Here is a 19,558-nt window from a genome sequence, read left to right on the forward strand (position 1 = left end):
CTTCTGCCTCCGCTTCTGCCCTCTTGGCTTCTTCCTCCGCTTCTGCCCTCTTGCCTCTGCTTTGGCCCTCTTGGCCGCCGCGTCCGCTTCAGCCCTCTTGGCCGCCGCCTCCGCTTCAGCCTTCGCAAGGACTTCTTTTTCGGTGAAGAACGCCTCACTTTGGATTGCTCTGCCTTTATGCGGGCCTCTAGTAATCTGTCGCTCAGGGTGGAGCTTCTAGAGCATGATGATCTGTAGGACCGCGAGGAATGTTTGAATGAATGCGATCTGTGTGATCTAGTTTCTTGCAAATGAGAGATGCGGAGTTCCACTTTATTTTTAGCATCCAGCACCATGGCGTCTCTTCCTCTGTCTATTGATTCTGCCTTGCACAATTCTGACGGGGCTTCTTCAATATTAGAGTCTTTTAGAAAGGTTATATACCTTGTGGACAGTCTCTTGTATCTTTCATGGGCTGCGTTCAGCCGCCCGACGGCAACTTGTAAACTGGTGGCATCGCCTGAGGAGGACTTAAGTCCTGATATGAGGGAGGAAACTCGTTCCCATAGCTCTTCCAGGTTGTCACATAGCTCATCTTTCCTGGCGTGATAATTTTCCGTGATCTTTATAGTTGGTTTGAGAGAGCGCCTTGGTCGCGTGACTTGGTCTGCTGGAAGTGTGGGTTCTACCTCCAGCTCTTCATAATGATGAGTATCAGGTTGCATTTTCTTTATTTCATCACTGGGGAACTGTACAAGGTCCTTTTCGGCCATTTTGATTTAAGGTGCGCTGTCTCTTTAGGAAAATGAACTTTTGAATTGGGGGCTGAAAATTGCAGTGCAGCTCAGATGAGGCACCCCAATGAAGTGTTTTGAGTGAATTGCGGGGTTTTGGTTTGAGGGAGGCCCCGAGTGCGTGAACAGTTCTTATATCATGCGAGCAAGGGTTAATATAGGATGTAGAAAATGGCTTGGCGAGTAGTGGAGGACTTCCAGGCGTATATCTACTGCTGACACGCCATGCTTCCCCTTAGGCTTAAGGGACATGCACTGTTGCTGGGCAGATTTGCTGCAAGTGGGCCTGTTGCAAGGGAGGTTCCTGAGTGTGGCACTGGGCTCTGAGGGAACCTGCAGCCGGGCATTGGACATTGAGACAGATATTGACTGGGGTATAAGGCTTTAAGGCAGTTTTTGACTATTCTGTCCCCACATGAAGGCGAATGAAGGTGTAACTGATAATGACTGTGTGACTGTCCTACCTTCGTATCCAAGCAGTGGAGCAGACCGGAACGGCAGATGCTCAGGCTAGATGGATCCAGACGTAGACACGAGGATGCAATCAAACGTGGGTTTATTTGATCCAAAGCAGCGACATACGATGATGCAAAACAGGAATGCAGTAGCAGAGTAGATGCTGTCATGTGGATGTCTTTCCTGAGGCTAACTGCTGGTCAAAAACTGATGCCTTCACAAGCCAAGGTGTGTGTCTCCAGTCACAAAGGAATGCAGCACTGAAAATGGCTGCAGGAAGTGACAAGGACCAAGGCTGCTAAAACCACGCCCAGCAGAGAAAAACTTTAATGACAAGAGCAAGGCGTGCAGCATACGAATTCCGGCCAGCAGATGGCAGCAGAGAACAATACATTGAAACAACATAGTAAAAGAAGAGATAATAATACAGTGTATGAATTAAATTTGAAAGAACAGCACACTTGTCCCCCAGGGAGGTTGTTTGTTCCTGACGGATTGCGATATAAGGTGTTCAAGGAACATCACGATACTGTCCTTGCTGGACATCCTGGTGGTAAGTCCACCTTTGATCTTGTGTCCCGGAGGTTCTGGTGGCCCGGGTTACGTAAGAGCGTTGAGGATTACAAGGCAGCCTGTGAAACCTGTGCACGGTCAAAGGTTGCTCATACTCGACCTGCTGGTTCACTTCTTCCTTTGTCTATTCCGTCTCGTACTTGGACGCACTTGTCTATGGACTCTATTACGGATCTGCCGAGTTCCTCCGGGAGGACAGCAATTTTGGTGGTTGTTGACCGTTTTAGTAAAATGGCTCACTTTATATCGTTAGCCAGTCTGCCCAATGCCAAGACTCTTGCGCAGATTTTTTTGGATAATATCGTGAAATTGCATGGTATTCCTTCGGATGTGGTCTCTGATAGGGGCACGCAGTTTGTCTCCAGGTTTTGGAGGGCGTTCTGCTCTCGGCTTGGCATTCAACTTTCGTTCTCTTCGGCTTTTCATCCACAGTCCAATGAGCAGACAGAGCATACTAATCAAAACCTGGAGACCTACTTGAGGTGCTTTGTGGCTGAGAATCAGGAGGACTGGTCCTCATTCTTGTCCCTAGCAGAGTTTTCTTTGAATAACCATAGGCAGGAGTCCACGGGTAAGTCGCCATTTTTTGGCGCATACGGTTTTCATCCTCAGTTTGGTACCTTTTCTGGGACTAGTTCCTCTGGGATGCCAGAGGAGGAGAGATTTTCTTCTGCCTTGTCTTCTATCTGGCGGAGAATCCAAGTGAATTTGGAGAAGATGGGTGAGAGGTATAAGCGAATGGCTGACAAGAGACGTATGACTGGTCCAGACCTGTGTGTGGGTGATCTGGTGTGGTTGTCTACTAAAAATATTAAACTGAGAGTGCCATCTTGGAAACTGGGTCCAAGATTTTTTGGATCGTACAAAATATCTGCGGTGGTCAATCCAGTGGCGTTTCGTCTAGATCTTCCGCAGACTTGGAGGATCCATGATGTGTTCCACAGGTCTTTACTGAAAAAATATGTGACACCGGTGGAACCATCACCTTTGCCTCCTCCTCCTGTTCTGGTTGATGGAAATTTAGAGTTCGAGATCTCCAGGGTTCTTGACTCAAGAGTTCTTCGGGGTTCCCTTCAGTACCTGGTACACTGGAGGGGATACGGCCCTGAGGAAAGGATGTGAGTTCCGGCTCGGGATGTTAGTGCCAGCCGTCTGGTGAAGGCTTTTCACAGATCTCACCCGGATAAGGTTGGGCCAGGATGTCCGGAGGTCACCCGTAGAAGGGGGGTACTGTCATGCCCTGCTCAGGCTATTTGCGGAGGTCTGCCAGATTAGCAGCACATGTCTAGCCTTTTGTTTTGTTTTGGAGTCAAGCTAGATCCGCCTCCCTTCAGGTGCACTGGGTGGGGTCGTTGGTTTCAGTTTAAATCACACCCACTCCCAGTGTTCCCTGCGGGTTATAACTTCTGTCTGGCTCTGTGTTTGCAAGGAAGGAAGGATTGGCTGTTCCTGCTCAAAAGATAAGTTGGTTTTTTGTTCTCTTGTGGTTTGCTGTCTAGGCTGTTAGAGAGACGCCTGACCCTCCAGGTTCGGAGGGAGCAGGCTGCCTCTATTTCCCATTTCATCATCTTAGGGATTTTTAGGGTATTCTCAGCCCAGGCACGAGGACACGTTATTCCCACTTTAAGGGTCTGAACGTGGGCTTAGCAGTATAGGGAGAGCTGGTAGGGATTTATCAGGAGGTGACCTGGATCCCCAGCTTCTCGCCTAGAAACTTGTTTGTTTATTTATCTGTGTTTCTATATCCTGTCCGCCGTGACAGCCGGATGGTGTACACGTGAATGATATCGGCCTAGATATATTTTTGTCAGGTTTACAGGATAGTGTAGCGCAAGCGTTATTCTTGCTGTGTGGGGGTCGGAGCGCCGTGTAGGAGTACACGGGCTCCTCAGTAGAGGTCGGTGCAAATTAAAGGAGATGGAGAAGAAGGCGGACTTGCCCACGGAGGGATTCCGTGGGGTATACTGCTCCTTGTTACTCCGATGTTTTGGAGAGCGAAAAGTTGGTGTTGAAAATAAATAGTTAAATAAAGCTGTGACCAACTCTCACCCAACAAAAGAAGGTGTCTTTGTGTTTTTTTCAGGTTTGTTGGGGGGGGGGGGGGGGGCAAAGGTTACATTTCTTGGCAGTCTACGTTGGGTGTGAACACAGCCCGGATCCGTGCAGAGCAAGTCAGAGCACCTTTACCACTGGAGAGCTGGACTGTGTTCTATCTAGCTGCCTGTGCACTGCCTGCCCTGTTATTAAACTGGCATTGTGCAACCTGAACATGGGCCAACGAGTGGGGGGAGGGGGCAATGATCGCCCCTGTATCTCTGCGTCCCTCTCTGTGTACCCTTTTATTTGTGTATGCTTCTATCTTTGCTTATCCCTATATCTCTGTGTACCCCTGTGTGGCGAAACCAACCTCGCCACTGGGTTTTGGAGGGGCCTGGCTACTAGCCTCTTGCCCCAGGATTATGGGCCCTCTCATCAGCCAGGCCTCATTTGTTCACAAAGGACTTGGACTAACTTGAACTCTCACACCCATGAATTAGACCAGGGTTCAAGTTAGTCCATTACGTTTGGTAATTGTATTTTGTGGATTGCGTCTCAGACAATGCTCATTGTGTTAGTTAATTGTGTCTCAGACAATGCTCATTGTATTTTGTTTATTGCGTTACAGACAGAGGGAAGGGGATTTTCTGTACAATTCTGGGGAGGTTTGAATACTGTAAATGCATGTGATTGGCTGTTTTTACAAAACCCTGTTGGTGGTGGCCTTGTTGGAAGATGTGTATAAAATGCTTGTGTGTTAGAATAAAGTGGTTGCTTTTATACCTTCATGAAGTTTTGACTCATGTTTGGGGAATGCAATAACTACACTCTTGGGGATTGCTATATCACAATACTCCCCTGAGTATAAGCTCTTGTAAGAGCTTGTTTATGGTTCCTGCTCTCTGGATGTAGGAGAGGTTCACCCACTGGAAGCTGAAGCCCAGTCTTGAGTCCAGCGTGGGTGGAGGACGGTGAGACCCCAACCAAGCTGCGGCGGTTCGTGGGGTCTGCAGTGCGTACGGTGTCAAGTGGAGTGCTTGGAGTCCTCTGGAAGCACTAGGAGCATATATCGACGGAGGTACCCGGTCGGGGTGCTAGGCGTTCCGTTACATTGGTGGCAAGCAGTGGGATGGCGTCCTAGTGTGAGGAGAAGCAGCTCGGAGACACCGTTCGTGGAGTATATTGAGGGCAACGCTAGTATCCGTACAGCGCCCCTGGCTACAGCAATATGGATGCCGTTGGTTCCTGCACAGCATTCCATGAGGAAGATCACCCGGATTACAGGGATGCCGAGCGGAAAGGCGTATGGCACCAGGCCCTGGAGGACGTGCAGCGTCGGAGGGGTGAGAGTCTTCCCAGTGAGGAGCAGAGATTGCGAATGCGATTGGCGCTGCGATTACCTCGACTGGGAGAGCAACCATTGATGGAGTGGGTGTCTGAGCTTGAGACACTGGTATGGCAGGAAACCTGGCTGGATGACGCTTACCAAGCACTATGGTGGGACACAGTACGACAGGCTCCATGGATGGAGGAGTACGCCAAGCCCGAAGGTGAGGAATATAATTGCCCTGGTTTATTGTGGGAGTCTTTTGAAGACATTGACTTTGGGAGCACAGAAGAGTCTAGATTTTGGGACATTACTGACTACAGGTGGGACTTGCACAATTGGCCTACAACTAGTGTGGTGAGGGCAGATCTGACCTTTCTGGTCCAAAGGGGGTGGGAACTGGAGCAAGATTATCAACAGTTGTTTCGCTCCATTCAAGCCCAGCGCAAGATACAAGACAGTTGGATACCAGGCCCAGACCTGCAGCCCTACCCCTGGCAAGTCACAGCTGAGGTATCCCCTACTTCCTCACCAACTGTGGAGGTAGGGGACTTCATAGACTGGTACTGGGAGGAACCCCAGTCGGCAGATGGGACCGCAGTCTCTGCACCAGGCCTACCGGGATGCTGGACGGCCGGTACGGATCCCCCACCAACCCTGCAGGAATGCCAGGAGGAGGAGGTAAACGATCCCTCCTCTCCACAGCTGATCCGCAACAAGGTCCTGGGGGCAGGATTCCCTGACCCCATCCCAGCGGAAGAGCTGGCATCTGGGCAGAGCGCAGTCGGCCTCTGCCCTCCCCTATCCTCTTCTCCAGAGCCAGACTTCCCACAGGCTACCCCAGCGGAAGAGCTGGCATCTGGGCAGAGCGCAGTCGGCCTCTGCCCTCCCCTATCCTCTTCTCCAGAGCTGGACTTCCCACAGGCTACCCTAGCGGAAGAGCTGGCATCTGGGCAGAGCGCAGTCGGCCTCTGCCCTCCCCTATCCTCGTGTCCAGAGGCTGACTCCCCACTGGCTACCCCAGCGGAAGAGCTGGCATCTGTCCAGAGCGCAGTCGGCCTCTGCCCACCAAGTACCTACAGCTCCAAGGTAGAGAACCACAAGGAAGCAAGGAGTCGCAGATGCCCACTCAACAGCTGGGGACATACAGAACAGAGCCAGGCCCCAAAATTCAACAGGTCCAGTATTGGGTTGTGGTTGGACTGCCAGACTAACTCAGGTACTGACCGTGAGGTCAGGTATCTGGTTAGTCTTCCCTGGGAGGGGGAGATGTGTGGTGAAACCAACCTCGCCACTGGGTTTTGGAGGGGCCTGGCTACTAGCCTCTTGCCCCAGGATTATGGGCCCTCTCATCAGCCAGGCCTCATTTGTTCACAAAGGACTTGGACTAACTTGAACTCTCACCCCATGAATTAGACCAGGGTTCAAGTTAGTCCATTACGTTTGGTAATTGTATTTTGTGGATTGCGTCTCAGACAATGCTCATTGTGTTAGTTAATTGTGTCTCAGACAATGCTCATTGTATTTTGTTTATTGCGTTACAGACAGAGGGAAGGGGATTTTCTGTACAATTGCTGGGGAGGTTTGAATACTGTAAATGCATGTGATTGGCTGTTTTTACAAAACCCTGTGGGTGGTGGCCTTGTTGGAAGATGTGTATAAAATGCTTGTGTGTTAGAATAAAGTGGTTGCTTTTATACCTTCATGAAGTTTTGGCTCATGTTTGGGGAATGCGATAACTACACTCTTGGGTATTGCTATATCACAATACTCCCCTGAGTATAAGCTCTTGTAAGAGCTTGTTCATGGTTCCTGCTCTCTGGATGTAGGTGAGGTTCACCCACTGGAAGCTGAAGCCCAGTCTTGGGTCCAGCGTGGGTGGAGGACGGTGAGACCCCAACCAAGCTGCGGCGGTTCGTGGGGTCTGCAGTGCGTACGGTGTCAAGTGGAGTGCTTGGAGTCCTCTGGAAGCACTAGGAGCATATATCGACGGAGGTACCCGGTCGGGGTGCTAGGCATTCCGTTACACCCTGTATCTCTGAATCCCCCGGTATCCTTGTGTACCCCTGTATGTGTGTCTCTGTCAGACCGGTCTGTAGGTCTTCATGGTGCAGGGGCAGCAGACTGAGTCCTGGCCCCGGCTTCACACCAGATCCCCCAACAGCGCGTGTATGAGGACTTGCAGCCAGCAGAAGAGAACATACCCAGTCCCTTTGTTTTTGGGACATAACTTGGAGACAGAGGGGTCTGGAGATACAGAGACGTGTCTCTGTACGGGGGTCTTGGATTTCTGCCACGGATTTCGTGGTGAATACATGTTGTATTTTTCTGGAGTGTGTTTTTGGCCACGCATACCCTCAGGCTGTGTTCACATTTGTGGCCGCATCGCCTGGTTTTGATGACAAGAATAACTCTGCACACAAGAGGTGTCGGCGTCTGCGACATCAGAGACCAGGCGGCAAATACGGACCTTAATTTAATGGCAAATCAGGTGATCAGTCTCTGGTTCAATGGTGGTCGGCTGCTGTGAGACTACAACTCCCAGCATAGACAGATCTAGCTGTGCAGAACAGCAGCGTCCCTGCTCTCCACATTACACAATTTATAGAGAGTAATGTACAGTAACCCCAGCAATTATACTCCAGAGCTGCACCCTCTAATCTGGAGCCTCAGAGCTCAAATCTCACTGCATTCCCTTTTGGTTCAGTGTGATCTTTTTAGCTGGCTCTGTGTTCCCCTGTATTACAGGAATTCAGCCAAGTTGTTAGGAGATTTCTGTTTGCCAGCTTGCTGACTGTTGTGAGTTAGTATAAGTAACGTCCATTCATTCTGTATATTGGGGTTCAGAAGGTGCTCTGCACCCTCTGTGGGGGCGCATGTGGCTGACACGTAAGATCTCTCCGCAGGGCGGTCTTACAGCTGGCTTTGGTATAGGAGTCAGTGTCCTCATCGTGGACTTCTGGTCAAATGGTTGTTCACTTAGAAAATAAACATTGGAGGTGAGGGGTGACCCCCTTACTGCCACACCCGTGGTTTGTGGGGACATATCGGGGCACAGTCCTTCCTCCCAGATGTGGTCTTTGGAGATGTTTACAGCTCTGTGCGCTCTGCCTTTTCCTCCGCCATCTTTTGAGGAAGGTCTTTGGTCCAGAATTCGTACTTTGCTGCCTTCAGTTGCTTGGAAGCTTTCTGCTCCAGGTCAATCTCCAGGAAGTCTTCATCGTGGTCGTACTGTGGCCAGTGGACCAGGCCCGGCCCATTGGGATCACTGTGGAAGAGGAGAAATGGATCAGCATCATCCAGACCAAGGATAATGTACAGTGATTGATGACTGATGCTCGAGGAGGTGCCGTGGAGGAGTCTGGGGGTGCACGGACTACAGCATGGGGCGTTGTGCGTCCGGAACAGTGTGGACCCACCACTACAGCCGATACACCACATATAGGATCTGCCCGTCACCCACACACGCCATCTGACACAGCTCCAGTCTCATACCCAGTGCGGGCAAAGTTGGCCCAGTATCTCATGAAGGTCCTGCTCAGATCCTCCTCTTCCTTTGTGAAGGCTCCTGTGAATAAAACCAGAAAGTCAGACCAAACAACGTGGTGGATAAGTGTACAAGACACCGGAGCTGACAACCGCACAGGGCACGGCATGGAGTCAGAACATTATAATAACAGGCACAATAAAGGGGGGAACCGACTGTGACCAAACCGAGCTGGTCATATTGTGATATTATACAGGACACTGAGCCCCAAAAGTGCTACAGCCCTGTGTCATGATGGCGCGTCATTGTGGAAAATAAGAACAAAACATGGAGGAAAGTACAAACTACATGAGGGTTCATAATAAAGAAGACCTCCGACCATTCTCTGAGTGCATCACCTGTGAACAAAATGTCTCCCTTCAAAAATGGACCTCCTATCACAAAGAACAGCTCCTCCCCGTGATCGGCCTTCACAAAGTCCGGCTTAGAGTCTGCAAACAAAGATGGACGGTGCTGGAACTCGTAAAAGTAGGTGGGATGGCCAGAATCTACAATGAGAGAAGGTTAGTGTCACAGGAGCGATGCTCTGCACGGGACATTAAAAAGGGTGAAATGCCCTGAGACCAGTGTACCAGGGACACAGTAAACAAGAGGAGGTCATTCTTGTGCCACATACCTCTGTGATACTTGGCCGCTCTCAGCGCCGGCATCACAAAGATGAGGTCTCCGGCCAGATCTACGAAGCGGTTCCGGATTTCAGCAGGGTCAGTCTCATCTCCGACATACTCGTCTAGCAGGAGACTGATGGCGCCAGAGAATATACCCTGAAATATATGAAGACGTTCTCAGAATTTCACAGAAGAGGAGAAGCAATGAGGCCGAAGGAGCTGCTTCTGGCGGAGGCCGCAGAGCTGGGTGATGGTGGCAGAGGCCGCAGAGCTGGGTGATGGTGGCAAAGGCCGCAGAGCTGGGTGATGGTGGCAAAGGCCGCAGAGCTGGGTGATGGTGGCAGAGGCCCCAGAGCTGGGTGATGGTGGCAAAGGCTGCAGAGCTGGGTGATGGTGGCAGAGGCCGCAGAGCTGGGTGATGGTGGCAGAGGCCGCAGAGCTGGGTGGCATTGGGCAGCGAGGGGCCGCTGGGCATTAAGACACGCACCAGTGCAAATATCGCAGCCTGTGCCCAATGGCAGTGTGTTCTCATGTGTTGAGATACAAGTAGTTCCCGATCCTCAATTGAGTCCCCACATGGATAAACTCCAGCCATTGCCCACAGTAGAGCCTCACTCCACTCCACCAAACTGTCCTCCAATAATTCATATAAAGGGCAATTCTCCAATGGAAATCTAGTCCGTAAGGTACAAAAAGTGCCGTCTTTGTTATCGTCTTCATAGACACATATTCACAGTCTTGTCCACAAGTATAATAAGAACGCTGACTTTCCATACCCCCATACCCCCGCGGTCACCTACCATATTTGGGAAGCTCTTCAGGATTTCGTGCCCCTTTTCTCGCTCCATTCCTTCTCTTATTCCTGTGATGTTCATAACCTGGGAATGAAAGAAGTAGAACTCTCATCATTGTGGAGATCATTAGGATTATCCGAGGATGTCCTCCTGTGTCATTCTTACCGACAGCGCGTTCCATCCAAACTCCTGGTTATTGACTCCAGTCATAAATGGCACAGGGTTCACCTCTTTATCAGCCAGAATCTGTTCCACAGGTTTAGGGAAGAACGCCCCATCGATGCTCGCAGGCAGAGGCATGAAGTGCTGGAGGTAGAGAAAAGTGACAGGTGAGCAGTGGACCCCATGAAAGCTGCCCATAAGCCTGTGCGCATGTGAGAATACACCCCCAAAGCGGCAGTCAAGGTGTGGGCGGCGATTTGGATCCCTGTGACAAGGATGAACTGCCAGAGCAGAGGACAGGCAGTGTGGTCATGGGGACACTGGAGTAGAGGACAGGCAGTGGTCATGGGGATACTGGAGCAGAGGACAGGCAGTGTGCTCATGGGGACACTGGAGCAGAGGACAGGCAGTGTTGTCATGGGGACACTGGAGCAGAGGACAGGCAGTGTGGTCATGGGGACACTGGAGCAGAGGACAGGCAGTGTGTTCATGGGGGACACTGGAGCAGAGGACAGGCATTGTGGTCATGGGGACACTGGAGCAGAGGACAGGCAGTGTGGTCATGAAGAGACACTGGAGCAGAGGACAGGCAGTGTGTTCATAGGGACACTGCAGTAGAGGACAGGCATTATGTTCATGGGGACACTGGAGCAGAGGACAGGCAGTGTGGTCATGGGGACACTGGAGCAGAGAACTGGCAGTGTGGTCATGGAGAGACACTGGAGCAGAGGACAGGCAGTGTGGTCATGGGGACACTGGAGCAGAGGACAGACAGTGTAGTCATGGGGACAATGGAGCAGAGGACAGGCAGTGTGGTCATGGGGACACTGGAGCAGAGGACAGGAAGTCTGGTCATGGGGACACTGGAGCAGAGGACAGGCAGTGTGGTCAGGGGGACACTGGAGCAGAAGACAGGCAGTGTGGTCATGGGGACACTGGAGCAGAGGACAGGCAGTGTGGTCATGGGGACAATGGAGCACAGGACAGGCAGTGTGGTCATGGGGACACTGGAGCAGAGGATAGGCAGTGTGGTCATGGGGACACTGGAGCAGAGGATAGGCAGTGTGGTCATGGGGACACTGGAGCAGAGGACAGGCAGTGTGGTCATGGGGACCCTGGAGCAGAGGATAGGCAGTGTGGTCATGGGGACACTGGAGCAGAGGACAGGCAGTGTGGTCATGGGGACACTGGAGCAGAGGACAGGCAGTGTGTTCATGGGGACACTGGAGCAGAGGACAGGCGGTGTGGTCATGGGGACACTGGAGCAGAGGATAGGCAGTGTGGTCATGGGGACACTGGAGCAGAGGACAGGCAGTGTGGTCATGGGGACAATGGAGCACAGGACAGGCGGTGTGGTCATGGGGACAATGGAGCAGAGGACAGGCAGTGTGGTCATGGGGACACTGGAGCAGAGGACAGGCAGTGGTCATGGGGACACTGGAGCAGTGGACAGGCAGTGTGGTCATGGGGACACTAGAGCAGAGGACAGGCAGTGTGGTCATGGGGACACTGGAGCAGAGGATAGGCAGTGTGGTCATGGGGACACTGGAGCAGAGGACAGGCAGTGTGTCGACAGGTGGCTGTGCGATGGCCTCCAGCTCCAGAAGCCTATTAGGCCCTGCCAGAACATGATACTCAGCAGTACAGGAGTATCACAGTCTGTTATACCCACGATCAGTAGTCTCTGGTGGGTCTAAAATAAAACATCTAAGAAGTTTTACATAAAAAGTATGTGGATCATGGAGGGGTCTGCGGTGTGACAGGCAGTGTACAGACAGGCCATACACCGGCCTCACCTTTCTCCTCATCTGACTGCCCTGATGTCTCCTCATCTGACTGCCCTGATGTCTCCTCATCTGACTGCCCTGATGTCTCCTCATCGCTTTTGTTTCTTGCAGCTACAGTCAGGGGATTTAACCCTCACACCCCCTTTCTGAAGAGATTCCGGTTACATTAGCTGTAGGGAAGCATTGAGAGGGTTAAATCCCATTATACCTAAAATAGACAGGTTTGTCATGAGGAGACCCGAGAAGCAGCAGGAAGGTGAACCAAACAACAGAGAAGGTTATTTTCTCTATGCAGTGCCGTCCTCTCCTTTCTGATGCCCTAGGCACGTGCCCTTATGTGCCTTGTGAATACCGCCCTGCTGGTCGTACCATAGAAGCTCCGATAGACAGGATCTCCTCCTCAGACTTCACCTTCAGACAGTCCAACAGTGTGTCCACACCGCAGCCCGACATATTGGCCACAATCTGCAAAGGTGAAGCATAAAATCAGATTATGGGAGGAACTCCGGATATTCAGCTATATGTGCACACAAAATACACTGGGCTGTAGGAAATGTTGTCTAGCCACACAAGCAGCACAGAGTGCTTCAGGAGAGTAGTGCGATGATCCTGTCCCTGCCCCCCCCCCTCATGTAATCATGTTGTGGGGCTATGTCTGGAAGCACTCGCGGGGGTCATCACAAGCCAAAAGCACCATCTTTGCCAAAGCTCCATATTGCCTTAGCGCTTGGCAGTTAATCATGGCAGTTGGGCAGGAGACGGAGACGCTGTGCACTACTCAGACCCAGTTACACACAGCACAGGTCTGCTACAATATTGTCTCACTCAGGCTCTGGCTGCTCTTCTCATCACTATGGCTTCTACTTTCATATTCATCCACACCGTCCCCCCTCTGTCCCTTCTCTCCACATCAGTCCCTCCCTCCCTCACCCTTGTTCAGTTCCCATACACTTTACACCCTCATACTTTACACTGACCCATCTTCCTCGACTGTGCAGCATAAAAAACACCAATATAAATCTCTCACCCACTTGCTGCCTTTTTCTGTTCTCCTGCTACTAGCTGCAGGGGATATTTCACCAAACCCTGGCCCTCCCTCTGTTGCTAACTTCTCCTCTGCCACACACAGAAACCCCAACAATCGGATTAATGTTCACTGCACGTCCTCTCCAGTCTCTTTTAACTGCGCACTCTGGAACGCACGGTCGGTTCGTAACAAACTCCCCACAATCCATGATTTCTTCCTCTCTCGCTCTCTGAACTCGCTAGCCCTTACAGAAACCTGGCTTCACCCCTCGGACACTGCTTCCCCTGCTGCCCTATCCTATGGTGGACTTCACGTCTCCGATACCCTCAGACCTGATGACAGGCACGGTGGAGGAGCAGGCATACTACTTTCTCCACAGTGCACATTTCAGGCCATTCCCCCTGTACCCTCTTTCACATTCCCTTCTTTTGAGGTTCACATCATCAGATTCTTCCATCCATTCCCCCTGGGAGTTGCAGTTGTCTATCGTCCCCCAGGCTCCCCCCACCAATTTCTGGATCACTTTGTAGCTTGGCTTCCTCACTTCCTCTCTTCTGAATCACCAACTCTTATTATGGGTGATTTTAATATCCCCATTGATGATCCCATCTCCCCATCAGTCGCTCACTTTCTTTCTTTTACCTCCTCTCTTGGCCTATCACAGCTCACTTCCTCTAATACGCATGAACAGGGCAATATACTTGATCTAGTCTTCTTCCGTCACTGCTCAGTCTCAAACTTTAGTAACTTATCCTTCCAACTTTCTGACCACAATCTTCTTTCATTTACCATAAAGACCTCTCACTTTTCTCATGACAATCCTTCTTTTCACACTTATAGAAACCTACACACCATTAACTGCCAGCAACTTATTAACACCCTGCAACTAGCTCTTACCCCAATCACTTCCCTCCCCTGTCCAGACTTGGCTGCCAATCATTACAACCAGACCCTCAAAACCACCCTAGATGAAGTTGCTCCAATATCAATCCGACCCTCTCGACACAGAACACGGCAGCCCTGGCACATGCCTGAAACACGCTTTCTCCAGCGCTGCTCCAGATGTGCAGAACGCTTATAGAGAAAATCACGAATACCAGCTGACTTGATCCATTATAAATTTATGCTCAAAACATATAATTCGGCTCTCAACATTGCCAAACAAAAGTACTTCACCTCTCCTCTCCTCACTCTCAAATAACCCAAAATGACTTTTTGACACTTTTCACTCCCTTCTAAGCTCTAAAGTTCCTGAACCGGTCACTGACCTCTGCTCTGATGGCATGGCCACTTACTTCAGAGACAAGATTGGCAGTATCCGGCAGGAAATAATCTCCCAGTCCCCAAATAATTTCAATCCTCCTCCCTCCAATTTCTCCACATGCTCTCTCTCCTTTTTTGACCCTATAACAAAGGAAGAAGTTTCCAGGCTTCTTTCTTCTTCTCAACCCACGACCTGTAGCAGTGATCCTATTTCCTCACACCTCCTCCAGTCCCTCTCACCGGCTGTCATTACTCAACTAACTACAATTTTTAACATCTCTCTCTCTTCTGGTATCTTTCCCTCCTCTTTCAAACACTCTATTATAATCCCACTACTAAAGAAACCATCTCTTGGCACGACCTGTGCTGCTAACTACAGACCTGTTTCTAACCTCCCCTTCATCTCTAAACTCCTTGAACGTCTAGTCTACTCTCGCTTAATAAGCTATCTCTCTGCAAACTCTCTTCTTGACCCCTTACAATTGGCCTTCTGCCCTCTTCACTCTACAGAAACTGTTCTTACTAAAGTGTCCAACGATCTCCAACGATCTTACCTGTACCTGTGCCTAACCCAATTCCGAGCACGATCGACTGTGTCGTGTTTGGCGAATAAAGCTGATTCTGATTCTAACAGCAAAAATAAATGGTGACTATTCTCTACTGATTCTTCTGGATCTCTCTGCAGCGTTCGATACCGTAGACCATAAACTTCTCCTCACCATGCTCCACTCAATTGGCCTTAAGGACACTGCTCTCTCTTGGTTCTCTTCCTATCTCTCTGGCCGCTCATTTAGTGTATCATTCGCTGGCTCTTCTTCTTCTCCTCTTCCTCTTGATATCGGAGTTCCTCAGGGCTCAGTACTAGGTCCTCTACTCTTCTCCCTCTATACAGCCCCCATCGGACAGACTATCAGTAGATTTGGCTTTCGATACCATCTCTATGCTGACAACACCCAACTATAGACTTCGTCCCCTGACATCACCCCTGCTTTACTCCAAAACACCAGTGACTGTCTGGCAGCTGTCTCTAACATCATGTCCTCTCTACTAACTCACCTAAACTTGATATCTCAATTTCTGTCTGCAGCACTATCATAACTCCTGTGCAACATGCCCGCTGTCTTGGGGCCACATTTGACTCCGATCTTTCCTTTGTTCTCCATATTCAATCACTTACATGCTCTTTTCGTCTGCACCTCAAGAATATCGCCAGAATCCGCCCTTTTCTTACGGTGGAAACAGCAAAAACTCTTGTTGTTGCCTAGATTCATTCTCGTCTTGACTACTGCAATGCACTACTAATCGGTCTCCCTCTCACTAAACTCTCCCCCCTTCAGTCTGTTCTAAATGCTGCAGCCAGGCTCATCTATCCATCCAACCGGTACACTGATGCTACTAGCCTGTGCCAGTCACTTCACTGGTTGCCCATCCACCACAGAATACATTTCAAATTTCTCACCCTCACCCACAAAGCTCTCCACAGTGCTGCACCTCCATACATCTCCTCCCTCATCTCCATCTATCACCCTACTCGTGCTCTCCACAGTGCTGCACCTCCATACATCTCCTCCCTCATCTCCATCTATCACCCTACTCGTGTTCTCCACAGTGCTGCACCTCCATACATCTCCTCCCTCATCTCCATCTACCACCCTACTACTGCTCTCCACAGTGCTGCACCTCCATACATCTCCTCCTCATCTCCATCTACCACCCTACTCCTGCTCTCCACAGTGCTGCACCTCCATACATCTCCACCCTCATCTCCATCTACCACCCTACTCCTGCTCTCCACAGTGCAGCACCTCCATACATCTCCTCCCTCATCTCCATCTACCACCCTACTCCTGCTCTCCACAGTGCTGCACCTCCATACATCTCCTCCCTTATCTCCATCTACCACACTACTCCTGCTCTCCACAGTGCTGCACCTCCATACATCTCCTCCCTCATCTCCATCTACCACCCTACTCGTGCTCTCCGTTCTGTTAACGACCTAAGATTAATAACCTCCATAATTCGTACCTCTCACTCCCGTCTTCAAGACTTTTCTCGAGCTGCACCTACTCTCTGGAATACTCTGCCCCGGAATACTAGGTCAATCCACAACTTCTTCACCTTCAAACGTGCCTTAAAAACACATCTTTTCAGGCAGGCTTATCAAGCTACCTAAACTGACTCTTCCCTGACTAAACCTCTCCCACCAACTCCTCTGGCCTAAACTCGATCCTCTAGTAGTCCCAAACCCAAAGCAGATTGGCCGGCACCACTCCTGTCAGTTCAATAATGGCTCAAATACTACTTATCACAATCAACTACCTGATGTGTCACCCCCAATTCCTCATAGATTGTAAGCTGTTGTGAGCAGGGCCCTGACTCCTAGTGTTTCAGTTGCATACTATCCAGTTATTTTTGTTTTGTACATGAACCCTATCAACTTGTAAAGCGCTGCGGAATATTGTGGCGCTATATAAATACATTTTATTATTATTATTATTATTATGTCTGTGTATTAACCCTCTTGTGTTCTGCCCATATTCTGCGGTCCACAGCCTCACTCTCTCACTTACATTTCTGATGAACACAACTTCTTCAGTAGACGTGGCCACCAAACCCGGCATTATGGCTACCCCACTCTCGGCAATAGCTCTGTGGAATAAGCCCTTTGCCAAGGGAGACGCCACCTCGATATAGCAGATACACAGCAGGAGATTAGGAGTGCACTTATCCATCAGGAAACAAGATTCTCCAATATCAGGACCCAAATATCAGCCTCACCACAACTCACCAGTGCAGAGACGCTGAGTCCCCCCGCAGACTCCCCAAATATAGTCACAGAGTTGGGGTCACCTCCGAAATCTGCAATGTTCTCCTGAACCCACCGAAGAGCTTGAACCTGGTCCAAGAAGCCATAGTTCCCAGGAGCTTTATCATCTCCAGTGCTAGGATGAAGAAACACGTAATTCATGTTACCTTTACTGGGGTGATGTGATATATTGGGGCGACATTCATAGCAGATGTGGTGCAAAAAGACCTCAAACCTGAACTCTGAGTCGAGCATTGTGCAAAGCAGGTGGCAGCATGTGGTCTTGTATGTACAAGCATGAGAGTCACAGAAACTGTATTGATTACCTCATGAAGCCGAGCAGCCCCAGCCGGTACTGGATGGATACAACTACAACGTTTTCATAGGCGCTTAATACAGAACCCTCAAACATCATGGATCCCCCCATTATCAGAGCTCCTCCGTGTATGAACACCATGACCTGCACAAGGAGAGGAAGCGTCTATTACTGGTCAGAAAAAATGGGATGACTGTGTCCTAAAACTAACATCAACACCATAAGGGAACTGCCATGGGCACGGTGTCAACCCCACAACCATGAGGTCTGAATTCACTGTTTTATATGCAGGTAAGTACACAAAACACTCACAGGCAGCATCTTCTCCTTCACTCGATCTGCTGGGGTGAAGATGTCCAGATATAGGCAGTCCTCAGACGTTGGAGGTATGATGAGCTTTGCTTTAAACGTCTTTGCCATCATCTCCATCATGTCAACATTCTGCAGACATCTGTAATATATAAAATACGTGCACTTCACGTGACGATACAGTATGAATGTGTGCTGAGCACTGCCACCAACCTCCATGTTCACTTACATTGGAGCATAGTCTGAGGCCTCCCTCACTGAGCTCCATGCTGTGGGGGGTTCTGGGGCGGCAAATCTCAATGAACCAACTGGAGGTTTGGCGAAGGGGACTCCATAGAAGGTGTGGACAGTCCTGTCTGTTCCCTTTGCAGACGTGGTCTTCCCCCGCAGTTTGCCGTACCGTGTTTCCACTTGAGGTTGGTCATCCGCCTGCGCTAAAGTCACAGAAAGCAGTAGATTACTGCATGCAGAAAAGTGCCTGCCTTATAGTACAAGCTGCCGGCATCCCCTGCTCATTCAGCCTCTGCTCACTGCTGGCTCTGGTGATTTGTTGTTTTTGCACTGGACACAATGTGCCGTCATCTGATGGAGGAAAAGACAATCACTGCCCTCCCCTGCATTATAGGGGCTGAGTTTTGGGGGGTAGGTGTTCTGTCTTACTAACTGTTTCCAATAACAGCAACCCCGGCTGTACATTATCAGCCTGACACCCTCCGCTCTACAGGCCTTTATATGTGTATAGTGAAAAGTAGAGGAGTCCAGCTTCTGATAAAAGGATATCCTTTATTCGATGCAGTAAAATCCATACAAAACAAGACAGATGCTAAATTGGCGCGTTTCGGATTTCAAGTTAACGATCCTTACTCATGATATAAAATGCCGTCTGTGACTCTCCCATATAAAAAAACATCCTCCAATCACATGCATAGAAACAGCATCACATGATGATCAGGTGTGGGCGAATCACAAAACACGGAATGACAAATCCAACATGTGCAGAAAAACAAAAAAACATTACATATTCATTGATACTGTGAAATCAAGTCATGTTTTTTGTTTATACCTGTGGGGAAGTAACTACCAAGTTCGAACATCTAATATGCCGCTCTACTTAGTAGTTTGCGTCTATGGTCACCCCCCCCCAACTGGGAGCGTGGCCCTCTCCACTTCCTGAACCCTAAAACTTTTTGTTTTACCCTTCTGTACAATGGGAAAGTGCAGAGTGGCAGAAGAAACATTGCGTGTTGGATAGTGAGGTCTGTCAGATAAATGTCTCCGGATTCTGGATTTAATCTGTTTGGTGGTACATCCGATATATTGCATAGAGCATTCAACACATGTAATTAAATAAACCGCAAACTCAGCGTTGCAGTTAATATATAGTTTTATTCTGTGACTTCTGCCATTCACTGTGGATGTGACTGTTTGACTAAAGGACATATGTTCACATCATGTGCATTTTCTGTGGCCGCATTTATAGCTACCCTGATATGAAAGCCACACTGGTTTGGCTTTTGGGCGGTCACAAAAAAAGGCTGGGACTGATCCTATGACCCAAAGTAGGTGCGGGGCAGGGAAGAGGACTATCAGAGGCCGGTGCAGGTGACACTGGTGACGTCATCGCGCCGCCTGAGCCGTACAGAGCGGGACACAGGCCGGAAGAGGCCTGCATCACATCGCAGTGTCATGGAGGTAAGTATAAGTGTTTAGTGTTTTAATTATTTTTAGTACAGTATGGCAAGAAGGGGGGTGGGGCCCTATGTACTGGCACAT

The 19,558-nt window shown here is 49.8% G+C and overlaps 1 protein-coding gene across 3 annotated transcripts in view; it reads right to left on the reverse strand.

Moving 5' to 3' along the window:
- Positions 1–19,558, reverse strand: part of LOC120981073 (fatty acyl-CoA hydrolase precursor, medium chain-like) — a 47,991-nt gene that overhangs the window by 19,003 nt on the left and 9,430 nt on the right. Inside the window, exons 2-13 of one of the 3 annotated variants that reach the window (XM_040410550.1) lie at positions 18,015–18,219; positions 17,789–17,927; positions 17,487–17,620; positions 17,143–17,296; positions 16,925–17,038; positions 12,434–12,529; positions 10,281–10,421; positions 10,122–10,199; positions 9,330–9,477; positions 9,052–9,201; positions 8,662–8,734; positions 7,653–8,434 (exon numbers count right to left, since the gene is read on the reverse strand). In XM_040410550.1, coding sequence (XP_040266484.1) covers positions 8,257–8,434; positions 8,662–8,734; positions 9,052–9,201; positions 9,330–9,477; positions 10,122–10,199; positions 10,281–10,421; positions 12,434–12,529; positions 16,925–17,038; positions 17,143–17,296; positions 17,487–17,620; positions 17,789–17,927; positions 18,015–18,219 — 1,610 coding nt within the window. In that variant the 3' untranslated portion in view covers positions 7,653–8,256. Of the gene's footprint in view, positions 1–7,652; positions 8,435–8,661; positions 8,735–9,051; positions 9,202–9,329; positions 9,478–10,121; positions 10,200–10,280; positions 10,422–12,433; positions 12,530–16,924; positions 17,039–17,142; positions 17,297–17,486; positions 17,621–17,788; positions 17,928–18,014; positions 18,220–19,558 lie in introns of those variants that run through there. The other 2 variants (XM_040410552.1, XM_040410551.1) reach the window with 2 other exon arrangements.

Source organism: Bufo bufo, chromosome 10, assembly GCF_905171765.1.
Source record: "Bufo bufo chromosome 10, aBufBuf1.1, whole genome shotgun sequence".
NCBI classification, from domain to species: Eukaryota; Metazoa; Chordata; class Amphibia; order Anura; family Bufonidae; genus Bufo; species Bufo bufo.